This window comes from Vulpes vulpes, chromosome 15, assembly GCF_048418805.1.
Source record: "Vulpes vulpes isolate BD-2025 chromosome 15, VulVul3, whole genome shotgun sequence".
Lineage (NCBI taxonomy): Eukaryota > Metazoa > Chordata > Mammalia > Carnivora > Canidae > Vulpes > Vulpes vulpes.
Window position 1 is genome coordinate 15,425,840 of NC_132794.1, and position 17,202 is coordinate 15,443,041.

At 38.2% G+C, this 17,202-nt stretch overlaps 1 protein-coding gene and 1 long non-coding RNA gene across 3 annotated transcripts in view; one reads left to right on the top strand and one right to left on the bottom strand.

The window, feature by feature from the left end:
* Positions 1 to 3,196: 3,196 nt before the first annotated feature.
* Positions 3,197 to 4,151, bottom strand: LOC140595799 (uncharacterized). Its single transcript, XR_011997678.1, has 2 exons — positions 4,035 to 4,151; positions 3,197 to 3,417 (listed from the first exon to the last, which is right to left on the bottom strand). It is a non-coding gene; the product is annotated as an uncharacterized lncRNA (long non-coding RNA).
* Positions 4,152 to 4,195: 44 nt separating this feature from the next.
* LTN1 (listerin E3 ubiquitin protein ligase 1) overlaps positions 4,196 to 17,202 on the top strand; it is a 64,164-nt gene continuing 51,157 nt past the window's right edge. Inside the window, exons 1-7 of one of the 2 annotated variants that reach the window (XM_072740889.1) lie at positions 4,526 to 4,649; positions 4,816 to 5,047; positions 9,921 to 10,124; positions 10,647 to 10,745; positions 11,247 to 11,477; positions 13,979 to 14,031; positions 14,736 to 14,916. In XM_072740889.1, the coding sequence (XP_072596990.1) occupies positions 5,012 to 5,047; positions 9,921 to 10,124; positions 10,647 to 10,745; positions 11,247 to 11,477; positions 13,979 to 14,031; positions 14,736 to 14,916 (804 nt within the window). In that variant the 5' untranslated portion in view covers positions 4,526 to 4,649; positions 4,816 to 5,011. Of the gene's footprint in view, positions 4,388 to 4,525; positions 4,650 to 4,815; positions 5,048 to 9,920; positions 10,125 to 10,646; positions 10,746 to 11,246; positions 11,478 to 13,978; positions 14,032 to 14,735; positions 14,917 to 17,202 lie in introns of those variants that run through there. The other variant, XM_025985409.2, reaches the window with a different exon arrangement.

Sequence of the window (17,202 nt, forward strand, 5' to 3'; positions counted from 1 at the left end):
GTTGTGGCGGGGAGAAGGTGGCAGGCTGCGGAACGTCAGCTCTGAGCTCTGAGATTCCCATGTGGGCAGAGGCTTTGACCTGGGGCTGTAGTCCGAGAAACTGCGGACTCGTGCCAGTTGGGCTGCCTTTCTTCTTTCTTCTTCTTCTTCTTCTTCTTCTTCTTCTTCTTCTTCTTCTTCTTCTTCTTCTTCTTCTTCTTCTTCTTCTTCTTCTTCTTCTTCTTCTTCTTCTTCTTCTTCTTCTTCTTCTTCTTCTTCTTCTTCTTCTTCAAATCACTCGTGATCTTTTGGGAAAAAAGGCATCGATCTGTATTCTTTTGGGATTTCCCGGATGCTGCTACAGCCTGGAGAATTGGTGGAATTTTGCTCCCTGGCATCAGAGGGGTGTATTCGAGTACCTTCATGTCTCCAGATTTCAACAAGGGAATGACCTCAGTGGAGGCTTAATTCTTCCTCCCCAGGAGCATTTGGCGTTTTGGATTTTGTAAATCTCTTCTTTCTTGCCCCCTTCGCTCCAATGTATAAATATATATGTACTACATTTTTATTAGAAAACATGATCCTTACACCAAATGTAGAAATAGCTAGATTTAAAACCCACCCATAAGTCTCCCCCCCCCCCCAACAATATTAAATTTTGGTTTTACGTTTTATTTTCTAGTATATTATTTTTACTTGTGTGTATATGTCACATTTTCTTTTTTAAGCAATTAAATCATATTGTACATGCTGTTTTGTATCTGCCTCCCTTCATTAAACAATGGAGTTTAAATGTCTCCATGACATAGATTTTTTGGCAACGTTGTCATTGTATATGGCTGAGTGTACTGTAATTTAGCAATTCACTGTTTTGGTTATGGTGATGTGCTTTGAAGTGGTGGGGTTCAGAGTCCACAGTCAAGAAAGAATCTTGAGATAACTTTGGTACAAGAAGGTGGCTTTCTTAAAGCCTAGGGACAGAAAGAGCTGCCCTGGGGTTGTGAGGGGTGACTGATATTTAATATCTGAAAACTCCATAGAGATGAGCAGCCCCGGTGGCTCAGCGGTTTAGCACTTGCCTTCGGCCCAGGGTGTGATCCTGGGGTCCCGGGATCGAGTCCCACATCAGGCTCCCTGCATGGAACCTGCTTCTCCCTCTGCCTGTGTCTCTGCCTCTCTCTCTCTCTCTCTCTCTCTCTCTCTCTCTCTCTGTGTGTGTGTGTGTGTCTCATGAATAAATAGAATCTTTAAAAATAAAAATAAAAAATCAGACGTTCCTAAAAAAAAAGAAAGAAAGAAAACTCCACAGAGGCTAATGAGTCATCAAAGAAATCAAGGAACAGAAAATTAGGAGGAACAGTCTGAAAGTATGGTATCAGAGTAGTCCAGAGAGTATTTCATAAGGACACTCAAATTTCCCCCTACCCCTTACCCCACTGGATTTGTTGAAGCAGATCTCAGACATTGTTATCTTTTTATCTGTACGTGCTTTAGTGTATATCCCTAAAAGGCAAAGTCTTTTTTTTAATATAGCCGAAATACCTTTATCACACCCCCAAAATTCTAGACAACTATTCTTTAATGTCACCAAATATCCAATATGTGTTCACATTTCCCCAATTATCTTTTAACAGTTTGAATCAGGATTCAAACAAGAGCCACACTTGCATTTGGTTGGTATGTCTTGTTAATCTCTTTCAATCTGTTCCCTTTCTCTTCTTCTCTTTCCTCTTCTCCTCTCCCTTCTGCCATGTATTTATGAAACTGATTGCTTGTCTTATAGACTTTCTTATATTCTAAATCTTGTTGATTGTTGATTGTCATTGTTCTTTAATAGCGCTCATTGCTACTAGGTTTGCCATTATTTCTAGACCTTTTCAGGAGACAAAGCTTGAAAAAAACATACAAATACACATGCATATAATGAGTTCATACTAATTTTTCTATTTCAAATTTACAAATTTTATTTTGAAGCTTTTTTTTTTTTTAAGTAAGCTCTACACCCAATATGGGGCTTGAGCTCACAACACCAGGATCAAGACTGGCATACTCTACCAACTGAGTAAGCCAGGCACCACTATTTTAAACCTTTTTCATTTTATATTTGTATCTCTTGGTTCCTAATGGCATTAATATGATTACATATTTGGCTTTTAAGTTGAATATGAATTTAGATGAAAACTCATCCTTTTTCATGTAGACTTCTATGAGTTTTGACAAATGCATACAGTTGTAACTATTACCTCAATCAAGATACAGAATATTTTCATCACCTCTCAAAATTCCATGTACCTTTATAATAATTACTTATTTGATTTGATTTCAGAATAATAGTACTGATATTATTATGCTATTATACTTATTAAAAATAACTTACAGGGCAGCCCTGGTGGCGCAGTGGTTTAGCACCACCTTCAGCCCAGGGTGAGATCATGGAGACCTGGGATCGAGTTCCAAGTCAGGCTCCCTGTGTGGAGCCTGCTTCCCCTCTGCCTGTCTCTCTCTCTCTCTCTCTTTCTGTGTGTGTGTGCGATGAATAAATAAATAAAATCTTTTAAAAAATAGCTTACAAATTTTTGAAGTTCTTTTTGTTCATATGATATATTCCACAGAGATATATAGTCAAGTGAAGGTGCTCTGAAGTCCACTGAAATAATTCTTCTTTGTATTACAAAGCCATTAACTTTGTAGACGTATAGGTGTATTTGTTTCATTTTGCTTTTGTTTTTTAGGGAGAGTTTTTAAAAATTTAGATTTATTTTTATGCCAAAATCATGTGAAATATTTACTTGACTCTGAATTGCAGTCTAAAGAATAAGCTATATTCAGAGCAGAGCTCAGTAGAGGTGACCCATGGAGCTAGGAATCAGACATCTGAGGAGGATGTTCCTACCTGGCTGCTGTTACTGGTACCCCTGAGGTGCACAATAAAGGTGACTGATTATTGAAAAAGCAATGAAGAGTGAAACCGACTGCCACCTAAAGGAATTAACGCTGCTAGGATGATGCTAACAGAATGGAGCAAGTCACTTCTAGTCCCCACTGTGGATGGCGCCTAACAGGAAGCCAGCTGAATAAAGGAGAAATAGTTTGCAGAGTTTTAAAATGATCAAGTTGAGTATAAAGGGGTGAGTGTGTGGACATGAGATGCAATAACCAGCAACGTGTGATTATGTTTTTCTAGCGTCATTGAGAATCAGAGTCGCTTAGTCCAAGATCTGTACATGTCAGATTTTATTAGACTTTTCTAAAAGCTACCCTTAACACTTTTGACATGAAGAGGAGGGGGGATTGGGTGCCTGGGTGGCTCAGTTGGTTAAGTATCTGCCTTTGGCTCAGGTCATGATCCCAGGGTCCTGGAGTTGAGTTCGGTATTGGGCTCCTGGCTCAGCTGGGAGCCTGCTTCTCCCTTTGCCTGATGCACCTCCTGCTTGTGCTCTGTCAAATAAATAAAGTCTTTTAAAAAAAGAAAAAGAAGGAAGGAAGGAAGGAAGGATTTAGAGAATATCGCCTAGAGCACCACTTCTCAAATTTCAACACCACCTGGGAATCTTGTTAAAATTGCAGAAATCTGGGGCGCCTGGGTAGCCCAGTCAGTTAAACTTTCCCCCACTGATCTCAGCTCAGATCCTGATCGCAGGGTCGTAGGTTCAGGCCCCTAGCTGGGCTCCAGCCAGGCTCGGCATGGAGCCTACTTTTTAAAAAAATGCAAAACCTGCTTCAGTAGTCCTGAGATGGACCTGACAGTCTGCTATTTTTTTTTTTTTTAATTTAAGATTTATTTACCTACTTGAGAGAGAAGGAGTGGGAGGGGTAGAGGGAGAAGGTGAGAGAATATGAAGCACAGAGCCAGAGGCGGGGCTCAATTCCATGACCCAGATCAGGGCCTGAGCTGAAACCAAGAGTCCAGTGGTTTAACCACCTGTGCCCCCCGGGTCCCCTCTGCATTTCTAATAAACTCCCAAGTGATGCTCATGATTGCACTTTAGGTCAAACATCTCCTGTTTCCACTGCCACGCCATGCTTCCGCTACCCTTATGTGAAAAAGCTCCTACCCGCTAAGACGGGAACAGACCTCACTCCCGGAACGCGGGATCGGCGCTCCCCCTTGGCCTCTTACTGGGCACGGATGACGTCACCCAGAAGGGCGTGGCTCTAGCTGTGACGTTTCCGGCGGCGGCTGGCGCAGGCCCCGGCGGGAGGCGGGAGCGGAAGTGGGGCGGCGGGAGGGCGGGGTGGGCGGCGGAAGGGGAGGGCCTGGGAAGTCGCTCTAGTCGGCCCAGTTCCGGCGCCGGGGACCGGAAGTTGTGGCCCGGCGGTGTCAACGACGGGGCTGCGGGCCGGGAGTGCGGCTGACACCGCGACCATGGGCGGGAAGAACAAGCAGCGGACCAAGGGGAACCTGAGGGTGAGTGCGGAGGGCCTCGCCGACCGGGGGGCTCCGGCCTCGCAGCGGCTGGCTGCACCACGCGCGCGTCCGGAGGGCGTGCGGAGCGCGGCTGCCGGGAGGCGTGTGTTTGCGTGTCGAGTGTGACCTCTCTGTTGTGTGCGCGTCCCCGCGGACGGGCTGGGTCGTGTCTGAGCAGATGGGGGGTTTGTGAGAGGAGAGGTGCTCCCGGCCGGAGCTGTCTGCAGCCGGGCACACGCCTCGCGGTTTCCATTAAGAGATGGTTCAGTATCCGCTTCAACTGGAAGGTTACCTGGTCGGGGCTGGGGGTGGGGGGGGCGGGCGGCGGTGGTGGTGGATGGGACTGGGGAACCAGGGAGTTGGGTAGGAAGCACTTACAGTGACCCTGGTGTGCAGGACATCTCGGATCATGTCACTCTTTTGCTCAGAAACCTGCTGGGGCTCCCCAGGATTGCTCGTGGTAGAGGCCAGATCCCTGACGATGGTGTGTGTACTTGGCATGTGGTCAGGCTCCGGCCCCTTCCCGTCTCTGGCACCATCTTCAGCTTCCTCCTGGCTGTCTCAGTCCAGCCACACGGACCTAACCTGCTCACGGAGCCTTGACCTTGCCTGGCAGGCTCCCCGATGCTCTTTTGTTCAGGTGGCTGCCAGTTTTGCCAGGTAGACACCCCAGTAAGGTCTGTCTTGATCGCCCTATTTTAAATTGTAGCCCTCCTCCCGCTTCCTGTGCTCCTTTCCTGCTTTGTTTTACTCCTGTGCACGTAACGATTTTTTCACACGCCGTGTAATTTGCTGTCTCCCTTCATTTGCGGTCTTGCTTCCCTGGGATGTGAGTATTACGAAGGCAGGTGTTTTTGGTTTTTGTTTTTGTTTTTTTAATGAAAGCTGTTGTTGTCCTAGGTGCCTAGAACAAGGACTAGCATATAGTAGAAACCCACTAAATACATGTTTTATTTTATTTTATTTTATTTTATTTTATTTTATTTTATTTTATTTATTTGAGAGAGAGAGAGAGAGAGACCACAGACAGGGAGCAGCAGGAGAGGGCTTCCCCACTGAGCCAGGGAGCCCACAATGCTGGGCCCCATTCTGGAGCCCCAGGTCACGGCAGGAGCCAAAGGCACACGCTTAACCGACTGAGCCTCCAGGGGCCTCTAAACATTTCTTTTTTTTTTTTTTTTTTTTAAGATTTTATTTATTCATAAGAGACAGAGAGAGAGAGAGAGAGGGGCAGAGACACAGGCAGAGAGAGAAGCGGGCTCCATGCTGGGAGCCCGACCCGGGACTCGATCCTGGGTCAGGCCCTGGGCCAAAGGCAGGTGCTAAACCACTGAGCCACCCAGGGATTCCCCCCCCCCCCCCCCCCCCCCCCCCGTCTAAACACTTCTTTAAAGAAGACTCAAAAGTGGATTAAACCTTTGATTTAGGGATGTTATAATGGTATATTTTTATGGTACCAGGTTTGTTACGGCACAGTCCACTTTTATGGGAGTGCATTTTTCTCCGCTTCTGGTCAAATTCTAGTGAAACCAGTATAACGATTTCTTAGATTAGTCGCTTAAGTTGTCATTAACAGATAGTACCAACAGTAATAGTAGTAACTCGCCTTGTGCTGGTACTGTGTTAAGCAGTCTACTTGCATTCTCATTTAATTTTAATTTTTTTATTTAAATGATTTTCTTGTTTTATTTTTCAAAATATTTCAAATATGAGTAAAAGTTGCAAAAATATTAGACTGACAAGCCATATGTTCTTAACCGATACTCATCAATTGTTAATATTTGGTCTCATTTGTTTTCTTTATCTAAATATATGCATTTTGCTGAACCATATGAGAATTAGGTGCATATATCATGACACTTAACTCCTAAGTACTTCAACATGATATTCTAAACAAATGCCATTCTTCTTCATAATCATGAGCAGTTAAACATCCTAGAAAATTTAACTTAAGTATAATACCACTACTACTAATACATAACAATGTATTTAGATTTCTGTAGTCATCTCAATAAGGTTCTCTTTAACTTATTTTTAGATACAGCATGTTTAAAAACACCTAAGATCCAATCAAGGATTGAGTGATTCCATTCATTTAATCATTTAGCTCTCAGTAGTTTTCCTGTGGGGCTTGCTTTCTTTCTTTCTTTCTTTCTTTCTTTCTTCCTTTCGTTTTTCTTTTGAGGGCACTTGTTTTATGACAGGGACAATTTGGAAAAGTCTAGGCTAATTGTTTTCCTTAATTGAGAATTGTCCTATTGTTCCTTATGGTTAGAAATTCAAGTTACACAGCTTTTGATAGAAATGCTTCATAGATGTATCATTGTCAATGCATCAGAATATACATGATGTTTCTCCCATTATTGGTGTTATTTAATCACTTGGTTAAGGTGATGTCCATTGTAAAGTTGCCTTTTTCTATCAGCTATTAACAGATGACATGGGGAGTGGTATTTGAGACTGGAAATAATTTGTTCTTTCACAAACTTTTACCTAATGGTTTTAGCATCCTTTGATGATTCTTGCTTGAATCAGTTTCAATGGTTTAAAATTTTACCTTTAATTTTGACAACCCAAGTAATGGCTTAGTTACCTTTTTCTCATTTTAAAGATGATGGTTCTGAGGCTTAGAGAAATTAATTTACCTAAGCTCATGTAGCCAGGAAATTTCATTGTTGAGATTTGAACTTCAGCGTGGCAGTCTTTCATTCAGTGTAAGACTTTGAATACTGAATGCCATGTGTTCAAAGAGATGTGTTATTCTCGAACTGTTAGTGTGATGATAGATATGTAAGTAAGCAAATGATTATAATATATTTAAGAATTATGATATAGGTATGAGTAGAAAGGAAATGGAGGAACAGAAAAAGATGGTAATTGACCTGAGGGAGGCAAGCATTGAAAATAACTGTGTTTAGAAGGATGAATAGGAGTTTTTCAGGCAAATGAACAGGAAGAAAAGGTTTTTGGGTGGAGAGAAAAGATTACACAAAGATCAGATATTGAAAGACAACATATTCAGAGAACTGTGAATTCACTTTGGGACTAGAACATAAATGATGGTAGCAAAATTGGGAGAGGAGAGTAGGAGCTGTGAGAAGTGTCAGGAGATAAGCCTGGGAAAAGCTAAGACCAGGTGGGGAAGGATCTTGTAAGTCTTCCTGAGTTTGATCTTTAAACTGTAAACTCAGGATTGCCACCTTTAATACCTCTAGAAAACAGGCACAAAAGAATGAAGTAGTAGCATAAGAAAATTAGCTGCCAGATAGAATCAAGGTTCTTAATTTTTGAACTGTGTGTATAAGCATTTAACATACAGTAGAGGAAATACTAAGAAACAGTAACTATTTTAAACTCAGAGTAGACATTGAATAAAAGATACAGTTAGTATAAAATAATTTGTTATTTTAAAATAGAAGTTGGAAATCTGATACTTTTTCTTCTACATGTAATTATCACCATCAGTCCGCTGTTTCGGGTCAGTTCAGAATTCAGCCTTGGCTCCTTTAGCTTTTTTTTTTTTTTTTTTTTAAACACTCCATGCCCAGCATGGAGGGATGCTTGACTGACCGAGCTACCCAAGTGCCCCTTGGCTCCTTTAGCTTTTAGCATTAATTAATTTTTTATACTATTTCATTCTGTTTTATTTTTTTATTTATTTTTTTTTTTATAAATAAAGTGTTTTTTTTTTTTTTTTTAATTTTATTTATGATAGTCACAGAGAGAGAGAGAGAGAGAGGCAGAGACACAGGCAGAGGGAGAAGCAGGCTCCATGCACCGGGAGCCCGATGTGGGATTCGATCCCGGGTCTCCAGGATCGCGCCCTGGGCCAAAGGCAGGCGCCAAACCGCTGCGCCACCCAGGGATCCCTATTTCATTCTGTTTTATAATAAAAGTTTATAAACGACGTTATAGATAAAATTCTGACGTCCTAATGTCATCATATTTAGTTTTCAGTGAATTGTATTACAATTCACTAACTTCCTTTGTAGCTGTTAATTCATGTACCAGTATTGAAAAGGGTGAACTGAATAATGTTAGTTCATTTTAATACAGTTCCAAAATACAGGACCTTTTTTGAAATTAGTCTTAAATGCTACCATTTTGGGGAAAAATGTAATTCAGGTTATCATTTTCATTTCTGGTCACTCATTTCAGTTTAGAAAGTAGTACAAATTATTTCTTAACAAAATAGTTTCCCAAACACAGTTTTGCTAGATAGGAGCAAATTGAATCATACATTTGGGAAACCCTTTCAACCACTCTTAGAAAGAAATCAGAAACAGGTGAATTAATTAATTAGCTTATTTTTAAAGGATTAGTAATGTCATCCTGGACATTGAAGTAAGGCTTTTTTTTTTTTTTTTTTTTTTTTAAGATTTTATTTATTTGCTTTAGAGAGAGAAGGCTCAGGAGCAGGGGGAAGGGCGGAGGGAGAGAGAGACTCTCAAGCAGGCCCGGAACTAGATGTGGAGTCCCACATAGGGCTTGATCTCATAACTCTGAGATCATGATGTAGGCCAAAACCAACAGTCAGAGGTTTAACTGACAGCAACCCAGGCGTCCCAGAGGTATTTTTCTGTTAGATGGCAATGAGTGTGTTAACTTTCTTTCAATAGTTTAATTTTTTTTTCCACAACCAACCCCTTAACTTTTTGCACTAGAAAGCTACTATATTGAGTATCCATCTAACATACTACTGACCTTGGTTCAAAAGAGTGTATCTTATATCCTGACTATTGTATTGACTTTATGTCCATAGTAATGTAATATGTATCATTAGAGCTGAAAGAAGTTAAGATAATTTTGGATATGTGGAAATAAGTGTGTCTGTTCTAAAGGAACTCTTAGTTTTAGAAAGAGCTATTATTAGACTTGTACCATGGTGGTGGTTTAATAAATACTTGTTGAATGGTTGAATGAAAAGATGTAATTCATGTATGAATTAATTTTATATCATATACTCTTTATACTCTTATACTCTTTATACAAATTTGGAAATAAAAATTTTATAAAATAGTACTTTTTTTTTTTTAAGATTTTATTTATTCATGAGAGACACAGAGAGAGAAGCAGGCTCTTTGTAATGAACCCAATGCAGGACTCTATACCAGGACCCCAGGATCACACCCCCTGAGCTGAAGGCAGACGCTCAACCACAAAACTACCCAGGTGTCCCAGAATAGTACTTATTCTTACCATATGTGATGCATTCTGAGTTTTAAAGTTTTATTCTGTTTTTTTTTTTAATTTTTTTTGGAAAGGCTGTTATGACCCATTAAGTTGATATCATGAGCTGCTAATAGATTGTATCCAATTTAACAAACATTGTTCTGATGTTTAGCAGACCAGGAAATAACTCCTAGGATCATTATTGATAGGTTCTTTGTGATGGGAACATTTCAGTAGGTGAAATCTTAGGCTGGAAAATAAAAAGTTCTCAAATAAAGCTTGTTCCTCAGAATTGTCAAAGACAAGTCAAAGTTAAATTTTGAACTCTTTCTGACTTTTTTTCCCCCAACTTTCTTATCAGCCTTCAAACAGTGGCCGAGCTGCAGAACTGCTTGCCAAAGAACAGGGAACAGTTCCTGGATTTATTGGTTTTGGAACATCTCAGAGTGACTTAGGCTATGTTCCTGCTATTCAAGGAGCTGAAGAAATTGACAGTCTTGTAGATTCTGATTTCCGAATGGTGCTGCGGAAACTTTCCAAGAAAGATGTCACCACAAAATTAAAAGCAAGTTTTATGTTTTCCGTAAAAATGATCAAGAAAATTCTTTTGTTAGAGCGAAATGTCATTAGTATATTTTATGTAAAGAAAAATAAGCAATCATTTATCACTAATAAGTTCTTTTACTATTGTACTTTTTTCTGATACATAGACTTAAGCTTAGTCTTATCTTTTATCTTCTGGCTTATAAATTAGTTTGTTGTTCTGCACTTATTTGAACCACTTTGGAATTCTGACTACAGTTTTTCCCAGTAGGGAATGTAATTTTGACCCTATAATATTAAATTGAATTTTTTGTTTGTACACACTTTATTTTATTTTTGTATACGTTTTATTTTTTAAAAAACAGAAAAGTTTCTATTATAGTATGCTGTGATGGAACTTTTCAAGTTAGTCCTGTAAGGCATAAACAGAAGCAGCGTATTATCCCTTTACGTGAAATAGGCTAAGATTTTAGAACAGAATAAATATAATCAATAGCCAATAGTATGACTGTTGATTCTTAGTAATATCACTAATTTATTTTAGGCTATGCAGGAATTTGGAACCATGTGTACAGAGAGAGACACAGAAATTGTAAAAGGAGTTCTTCCATACTGGCCAAGAATTTTCTGCAAAATTTCACTTGTAAGTATTAAAAACTTATAGTAGTTTGTTTTTGTACAGGTTTTGAAGTCATGAGGACTATTAAATTTATATGATTGCTTTTGGTGAGGATGATAAAATGTTATGTCAGTATTGTTATGCAGATTGAATCATGTTTTTAAGGTATATTGAGAATCTTTTTTCAGAAATTAGGTAATTACTGGAGAATTACCTAGATACTTTCTAGTTAGAGTAAAATTGAACAGTTTAATTTCTTTGGATATTTGCTGCGGAAGAATGAGAGTGAATTGCCCAATATTCAAGGCCTAACCTTGAAAACTCTATCTTAAAGAGTTTTTATCTCATTGCAAGAAGGGAAAAAGAAAAAATGAACTTTTTCACAATTTTTGAACTTACTAAATTTAGTTTAGCTCTGCATATCAGTGGATTCTTATTAATGGGTCATCATATCATATTCAGAAATGTCTGTATTTGTATTCTTATGGGGTAGAGCTATTTTAAATCATTTTATATTTTCAATAGGATCATGATCGCCGGGTTCGAGAAGCCACACAGCAGGCTTTTGAAAAACTTATTCTTAAAGTGAAGAAACACTTGGCTCCTTATTTAAAAAGTTTAATGGGCTATTGGCTAATGGCTCAGTGTGATACTTACACACCAGCTGCATCTGCAGCAAAAGATGCCTTTGAAGCAGCTTTTCCGCCAAGCAAGCAACCTGAAGCCATAGCATTTTGTAAGGATGAAATTACAAGTGTAAGTTCTTGGAACTGTCCTCTTTTTTTTTTCCCACAAGTATTTAGGGAACATAAGGCTTATTATAATGATAGCTCTTTTACGTGGTATTGTGAAGGAATAACTAAGTGAAATATTCCTAATGGAAGACAGCTTTTTAAAAATGGTATTTAATAAAACTGACTGGTTTTGATTTTTTAACATAATATTTTATTTTATTATTATTACTTTTTAAAGATTTTTATTTATTTATTCATGAGAGACACAGAGAGAGAGGCAGAGACACAAGCAGAGGGAGAAGCAGGCTCCATGCAGGGAGCCTGTCATGGGACTCGATCCCAGGTCTTCAGGATCAGACCCTGGGCTGAAGGTGGCACCAAACCGCTGAGCCACCCGGGCTGCCCCATAATTAACATTTTAGATTGAATCTTTCTAAGTTATTTAAATTTTTCGTCCTTAATTTATAACTTTTAGTCATAGTACCAAAAAGATTTAAGTTTATGCTTTATGTTACATGATCTGAAAAAAGAATACATCTAAAAAAATCTAAATTTATTTTCCCCATATTTCCATATTGATACATGTATACAGATAAACTTCATTCTTTTTGTTGGCTTTATGATATAGATGTACAACAGTTTATATAACTCCTTTTATATTAATATGCATCTGAGATTTTCCCTCTGTTTTTTAATATATAAAATACTGCTTCAGTAAACGTTCTTGAACAGATCTCCTCAGACCCTGTGGGAGTGATAATAGAATTTCTAGTAAGCATATGTTGGGTCAAAGGATAAGAACATTTAAAATTTTCATGGATACTGATAAATTGCCCTTCAAAAGGCGATATAAATTTATATTCCTCTTAATGATATAAAGGTCTCTCCAACACATGGCCAGCACTTCTGCGAGACTGGTATCAGCCATATTTTTTTTTTTGTGGCTTTCAATTTGTGTCTTATATTGTCCTTCTTCATTTCTGTTATTCCTAATATATGGGCTGGAAAAACCAGACAACCAAGCTTATTAGTATTCTCTCAAGAAATCAAAGTAGATGGATTGTGAGAGAAGAGAGGAATTGAATATTTTTAGAAATTCATGGAGGCATTCATTCCTTTATTTAGTACACCTGTGTTTCCATAGCACCCTGTGTACAATATTTCTTAAACATCCTCTCTCCTTTCAATTATCCAGCCTTCCTGTGGCTTCCCATTATACTCACAAGTCCAGATTTCTTATCCTGGCCTACAGGACTCTGAATGGTCTGGTCCCAGCTTACCTGTCTCATCTTTGCACCTAACATCTCTCCTACACACATCCGTGCATTCTAGTTCCCCATTTGAGTTCTTGGTTCTCCCATTCTTTATTTTTCAGGTTTACAAGTTTGTTTTTCTAGGGACAGGGTTTGTAGCTTTAATCATATTCTCAAAGGGAGTTGTCTAATCCAAGAATCATTGGTTTATTTAAGTATTGTGAGAATGAAGTATGATGAGTTATGATACTAAGAGTTTTAGAAGATGGAGTTTGAGACAACTAATTTGGCTGTCTATAGTTTTGCATTTGTTTTTTTTTGTTGTTGTTCTTGGTTTTGTTATGGATGGATAATTGATCATTGAATATGTGGATTTTTCCTCTGTTATTTCCCCTTTACTTATTTATGTCACAGTTCTTACAGATAATGGGTTTGAACTTTCCCAAGTTCAAAACCAATTTTTTAGAGAGGAGTTAGGCAAATGAAGACCAAAATGTGAGATTTATAAACATTATGTCATACTGTCTATAAGAACATGGGCTGTGAGTCATAACATTAGGTTCTAGCCCCAACTGTGCCATTAGTTATTCGTGTGACCTTGGGCAAGTTTCTGTGCCTCCATTTCTTCATTTATTAAAGTGGAAATTAACTTGTACTTCATTGAGTAGTTGTGAGAATTAACTTAATGGATGAAGTGTGCTCAAATCAATACCTGGCATGTGGAAAAGCTAAATAAATGATAACTATTGTTACTGCTGATAAAAGCAATACTAGAACAGTAGGTTCCCTAGTACTGCGCCCTGGAAGTAGGCAGACTTACTCACTTTGAATGGAGCCTTAAACTTTCCTCCTTGATGAAGCAGAGCACACACAATATGTGTTGTCCTGTTTTGGGCAGGGAGGCTCTCAGAGGGGAAAACAGCCTAACTTCTCTCCCAAACTTAAAATTCATCGGTGATTCTACTTCACTGTTGTGTACAAGAGGGATAGAGGAGCGAGAGACCAGGAGTATTTAAGGGAAAACTCCTCTTGAAGGTACTGAAGATGTTCAGAAGGAGTACCCTCTCTTTCTTACTGCAAAAGCAGTCAACCTTGGGGATTGATAGGGAAAGAAAAATTGGTAAAGTTCAAACCTTCTAGTTTTGCTGCTTTAATTTTGCTACTCTTTTGGGAAGGGGTAGAAACTTTTAGGTAAGATAAGGCTTATGCTCTGTTCACCATTGACAATTCAATAAAATCTCAACACTATGGGATTTTTTCCCCTCTGTAGGTACTGCAGGATCATCTTATAAAAGAAACACCTGATACACTCAGTGACCCACAGTAAGTCATCTATGTAACTCATATTAAGGATTTGTTTCGCTCAAAGGTAATGAGATGATAATTTCAAGACCATATTTTTAAAAAAAGAGATTGTGAAAGTAGAGATAAAAATACTTGATATAATACTATATGCCAGGTGCCATTTTAAATGCTTTTACTTACAAGTTGTCCTGCTATTTAATTTGAATTATCTGGAAGTTACACCTTTGGTTTTTCGACAAAGAGGTATTTTTCCCCATATTTACCTTTTGAGAATCCTAGCAGGAGTCATATTAAGGTCTGGTTGAAATAATAAGGAACTATGAATAGTATGAATAGTACTACTCTGTTGAAAGAGAAGTAAAATGTCCCATTTGTTTTTATGTATTAATCAAACTGTTAGAAGTTCATAATGGAAAGTAATCTTAGATGCACTGATATCCCTTCCCTAGAATCATCTTGCTGCTGAGAGCAGTTTATTTGCACACTTTTCTCAACCCACAGCTTTTCATTTACTTTTACTTTGTACTTGTTGAGAAATACATGATTAAAATTTTGTGTGTTTTGTATTTTAAGGGGGGAGGGTTGGCACAGGGAGAATAGAATGTAGAAATAAAGCGACTTCAGTAGATATTTAATGATAAACCACTTTACATAGAAGTGACAGTTATCTCCTTTGGCTTATTCTCAATCCTTATGTGTATTTCTTTTCTTTCCACATGAAGAACGGTTCCAGAGGAAGAAAGAGAAGCTAAATTCTATCGTGTTGTAACTTGTTCCTTATTGGCATTAAAAAAATTGCTTTGCCTCTTACCTGATAATGAGCTTGATTCTCTGGAGGAGAAATTTAAGTCTCTTTTATCACAGAATAAGTTTTGGAAGTATGGAAAACACAGTATACCTCAGGTATCTTAATCTTCTATTGTAAACATTCTGTGATTCCTTTTTTCCCACTGTGATACTAGTTTATATTTATACTTTATGCTTAAAACTCTATGAACACATCTTTGTGGTTAGACTGAATTCCTCTTTTACTGCAATGTTATTGTATTTTCACTTTTTTGTTTAGTTATTTAGACCTCAGATTCAGAGTTGTATTCTCACACTGCTCTGTTCATGGTACTTTAAAATTGTTGGTGTGTTTGAGGCTCTTCTAACTTAGTGCATTTTTTTCTCTTTTGTCTCTGTCTCACTCTCTATCCTCCACTTAACCATTCTAAATATGCTTAGTATATGTCCTTTTATATGTAAATAGTTGATTCTTGTTACTCATGGTAATTAGGTTATATGAGGAGCGCATGAACATTCAATTAGTGAATACTGAAGTGTTGCTCTTAAAGGATTAGATGCCTTGCAAGTCTCTGGTCACAACATTTTTGCCACTTGGTCAAAATATAACCTTGTTCTCTGTGTGTTTGTTTAAAGACATCTTAATATATATTGTTGATTCGTTAACATCAAACTCATAGACAATAGCACTAGAAGTCATGCCTGAATGAAGGTTACCTAACAAGTATTTTCTCTGTTAGGCGCATCATAGCCTTTTTGCATGTATTTTTATTTCACATAAATGGTATTATGTTATATTTTATCCCATTTATTTTTTTACTTAGTTCTTTTTAAGTACTGGGTGGCTCAGTTAGTTAAGTTTCTTTAACTCTTGATTTTGGCTCAGGTCATCCTCTCAGGGTCGTGAGATTGAGCCCTGCATCAGACCCCACTCTAAGCATGGAGCCTGCTGAAGATTCTCTCTCTCCAAAAAAAACACCATAAAGTACTAAAATACTTTAAATCTATCATGTTCTGAATACTGCTATGTAGTATTCAGGAATTTGCATCCTTTCCATTTTACCCCCCTGCGTTTTCTCAGTGAGAGATGTCCTGATGTCTCTAACTCCCTGCCCCCACAGAGCAGCAGTGAACATCTTCATTCATGTGCTTTTAAATCAGCAAGGATTTTTTTTTTTAAATTCTCTTAACTTCTGAATTGCCAGATCAAAGAGTATATGCATACTTAATTTTTTTTTTTAAAGATTCTATTTATTTATTCGTGAGAGACACAGAAGGAGAGGCAGAGACATAGGCAGAGGGAGAAGCAGGCTTCCTGCAGGGAGCCCAATTTGGACTTGATCCCAAGATCAGGATCACGCCCTGAGCCAAAGGCAGACGCTCAACCCTGAGCCACCTAGGCGTCCCTGCATACTTAATATTTTGAGTGGTGCCAGATTATTCACCTGAACATTACTCGAGACTCAACTATCATTGCATAATGAGCCCTAGATCCCTATATTCTAATCAGGACTAAGCACCATTCAGCCTCTTAATTTTTATCAGTCTAACAGGAGTTCAAAATGATAGTTCTCTTTAATTACTCTGCTAACTAGTGACTTTCAGCATGTCTACATCTGTACGTAAGCTTTTTAAATTTTTGTGTTTTTTCTGTAAACTACTTGTTTATATCTTTCTCCTTTCTTTCTTTTGAATTTATTTTTCTTATTTTACAAGAGTTCTTTGTATATCCTAAATACTCGAACTTTTGTTGGTTTTAGGCACTGCAAATAATCTCCCATTCTATCACCTTTCCTATGTCCTCTTTAGAAAGAAATTGTAATTTTCATGTAATCAGAATCACTGATTTTGCCGCATGAAGCCCTTTCCTACTTTTAAGCCATAAAAATATTCCATATTTTTAATTGTTATATCTTTCTTAACAGTTCTGCTTCTCATATGAAGTCTATAATCTATCAATAATCCACCTTTTAAAATGTTAAGTAGAGATATAGTTACCTTTTTCTTCATGTATAGGGAGCAAGTTTTCCTAACATTACCCGTAAACTATTAATTCTTTCCCTATTGATTTGTGGTCCTGCCATTATGGTACATTAAATTTCTACATAGTCTTAAGTTTATCTCTAAACTCTCTCTTCTGGCCCATTAGTTTTTGTTCCTTCTTATGCCAGTACTAGAAGTTTGCATCCATTCCATTTTAATACGACATGTTAACATAACATCATGATATGTCTTAATAAGTGGTCAGGTGAGTTAACTTTTTTTGTCCTCGTCTTCAAGATTGACCAAGTTGTTTTAGAACTTTATTCTTTTGGGTCACCTGGCTGGCTCAGTTGGTACAGCATGTGACTCTTGATCTCAGGGTCACAAGTTTGAGCCCCATATTGGGGGTAGAGGTTACTT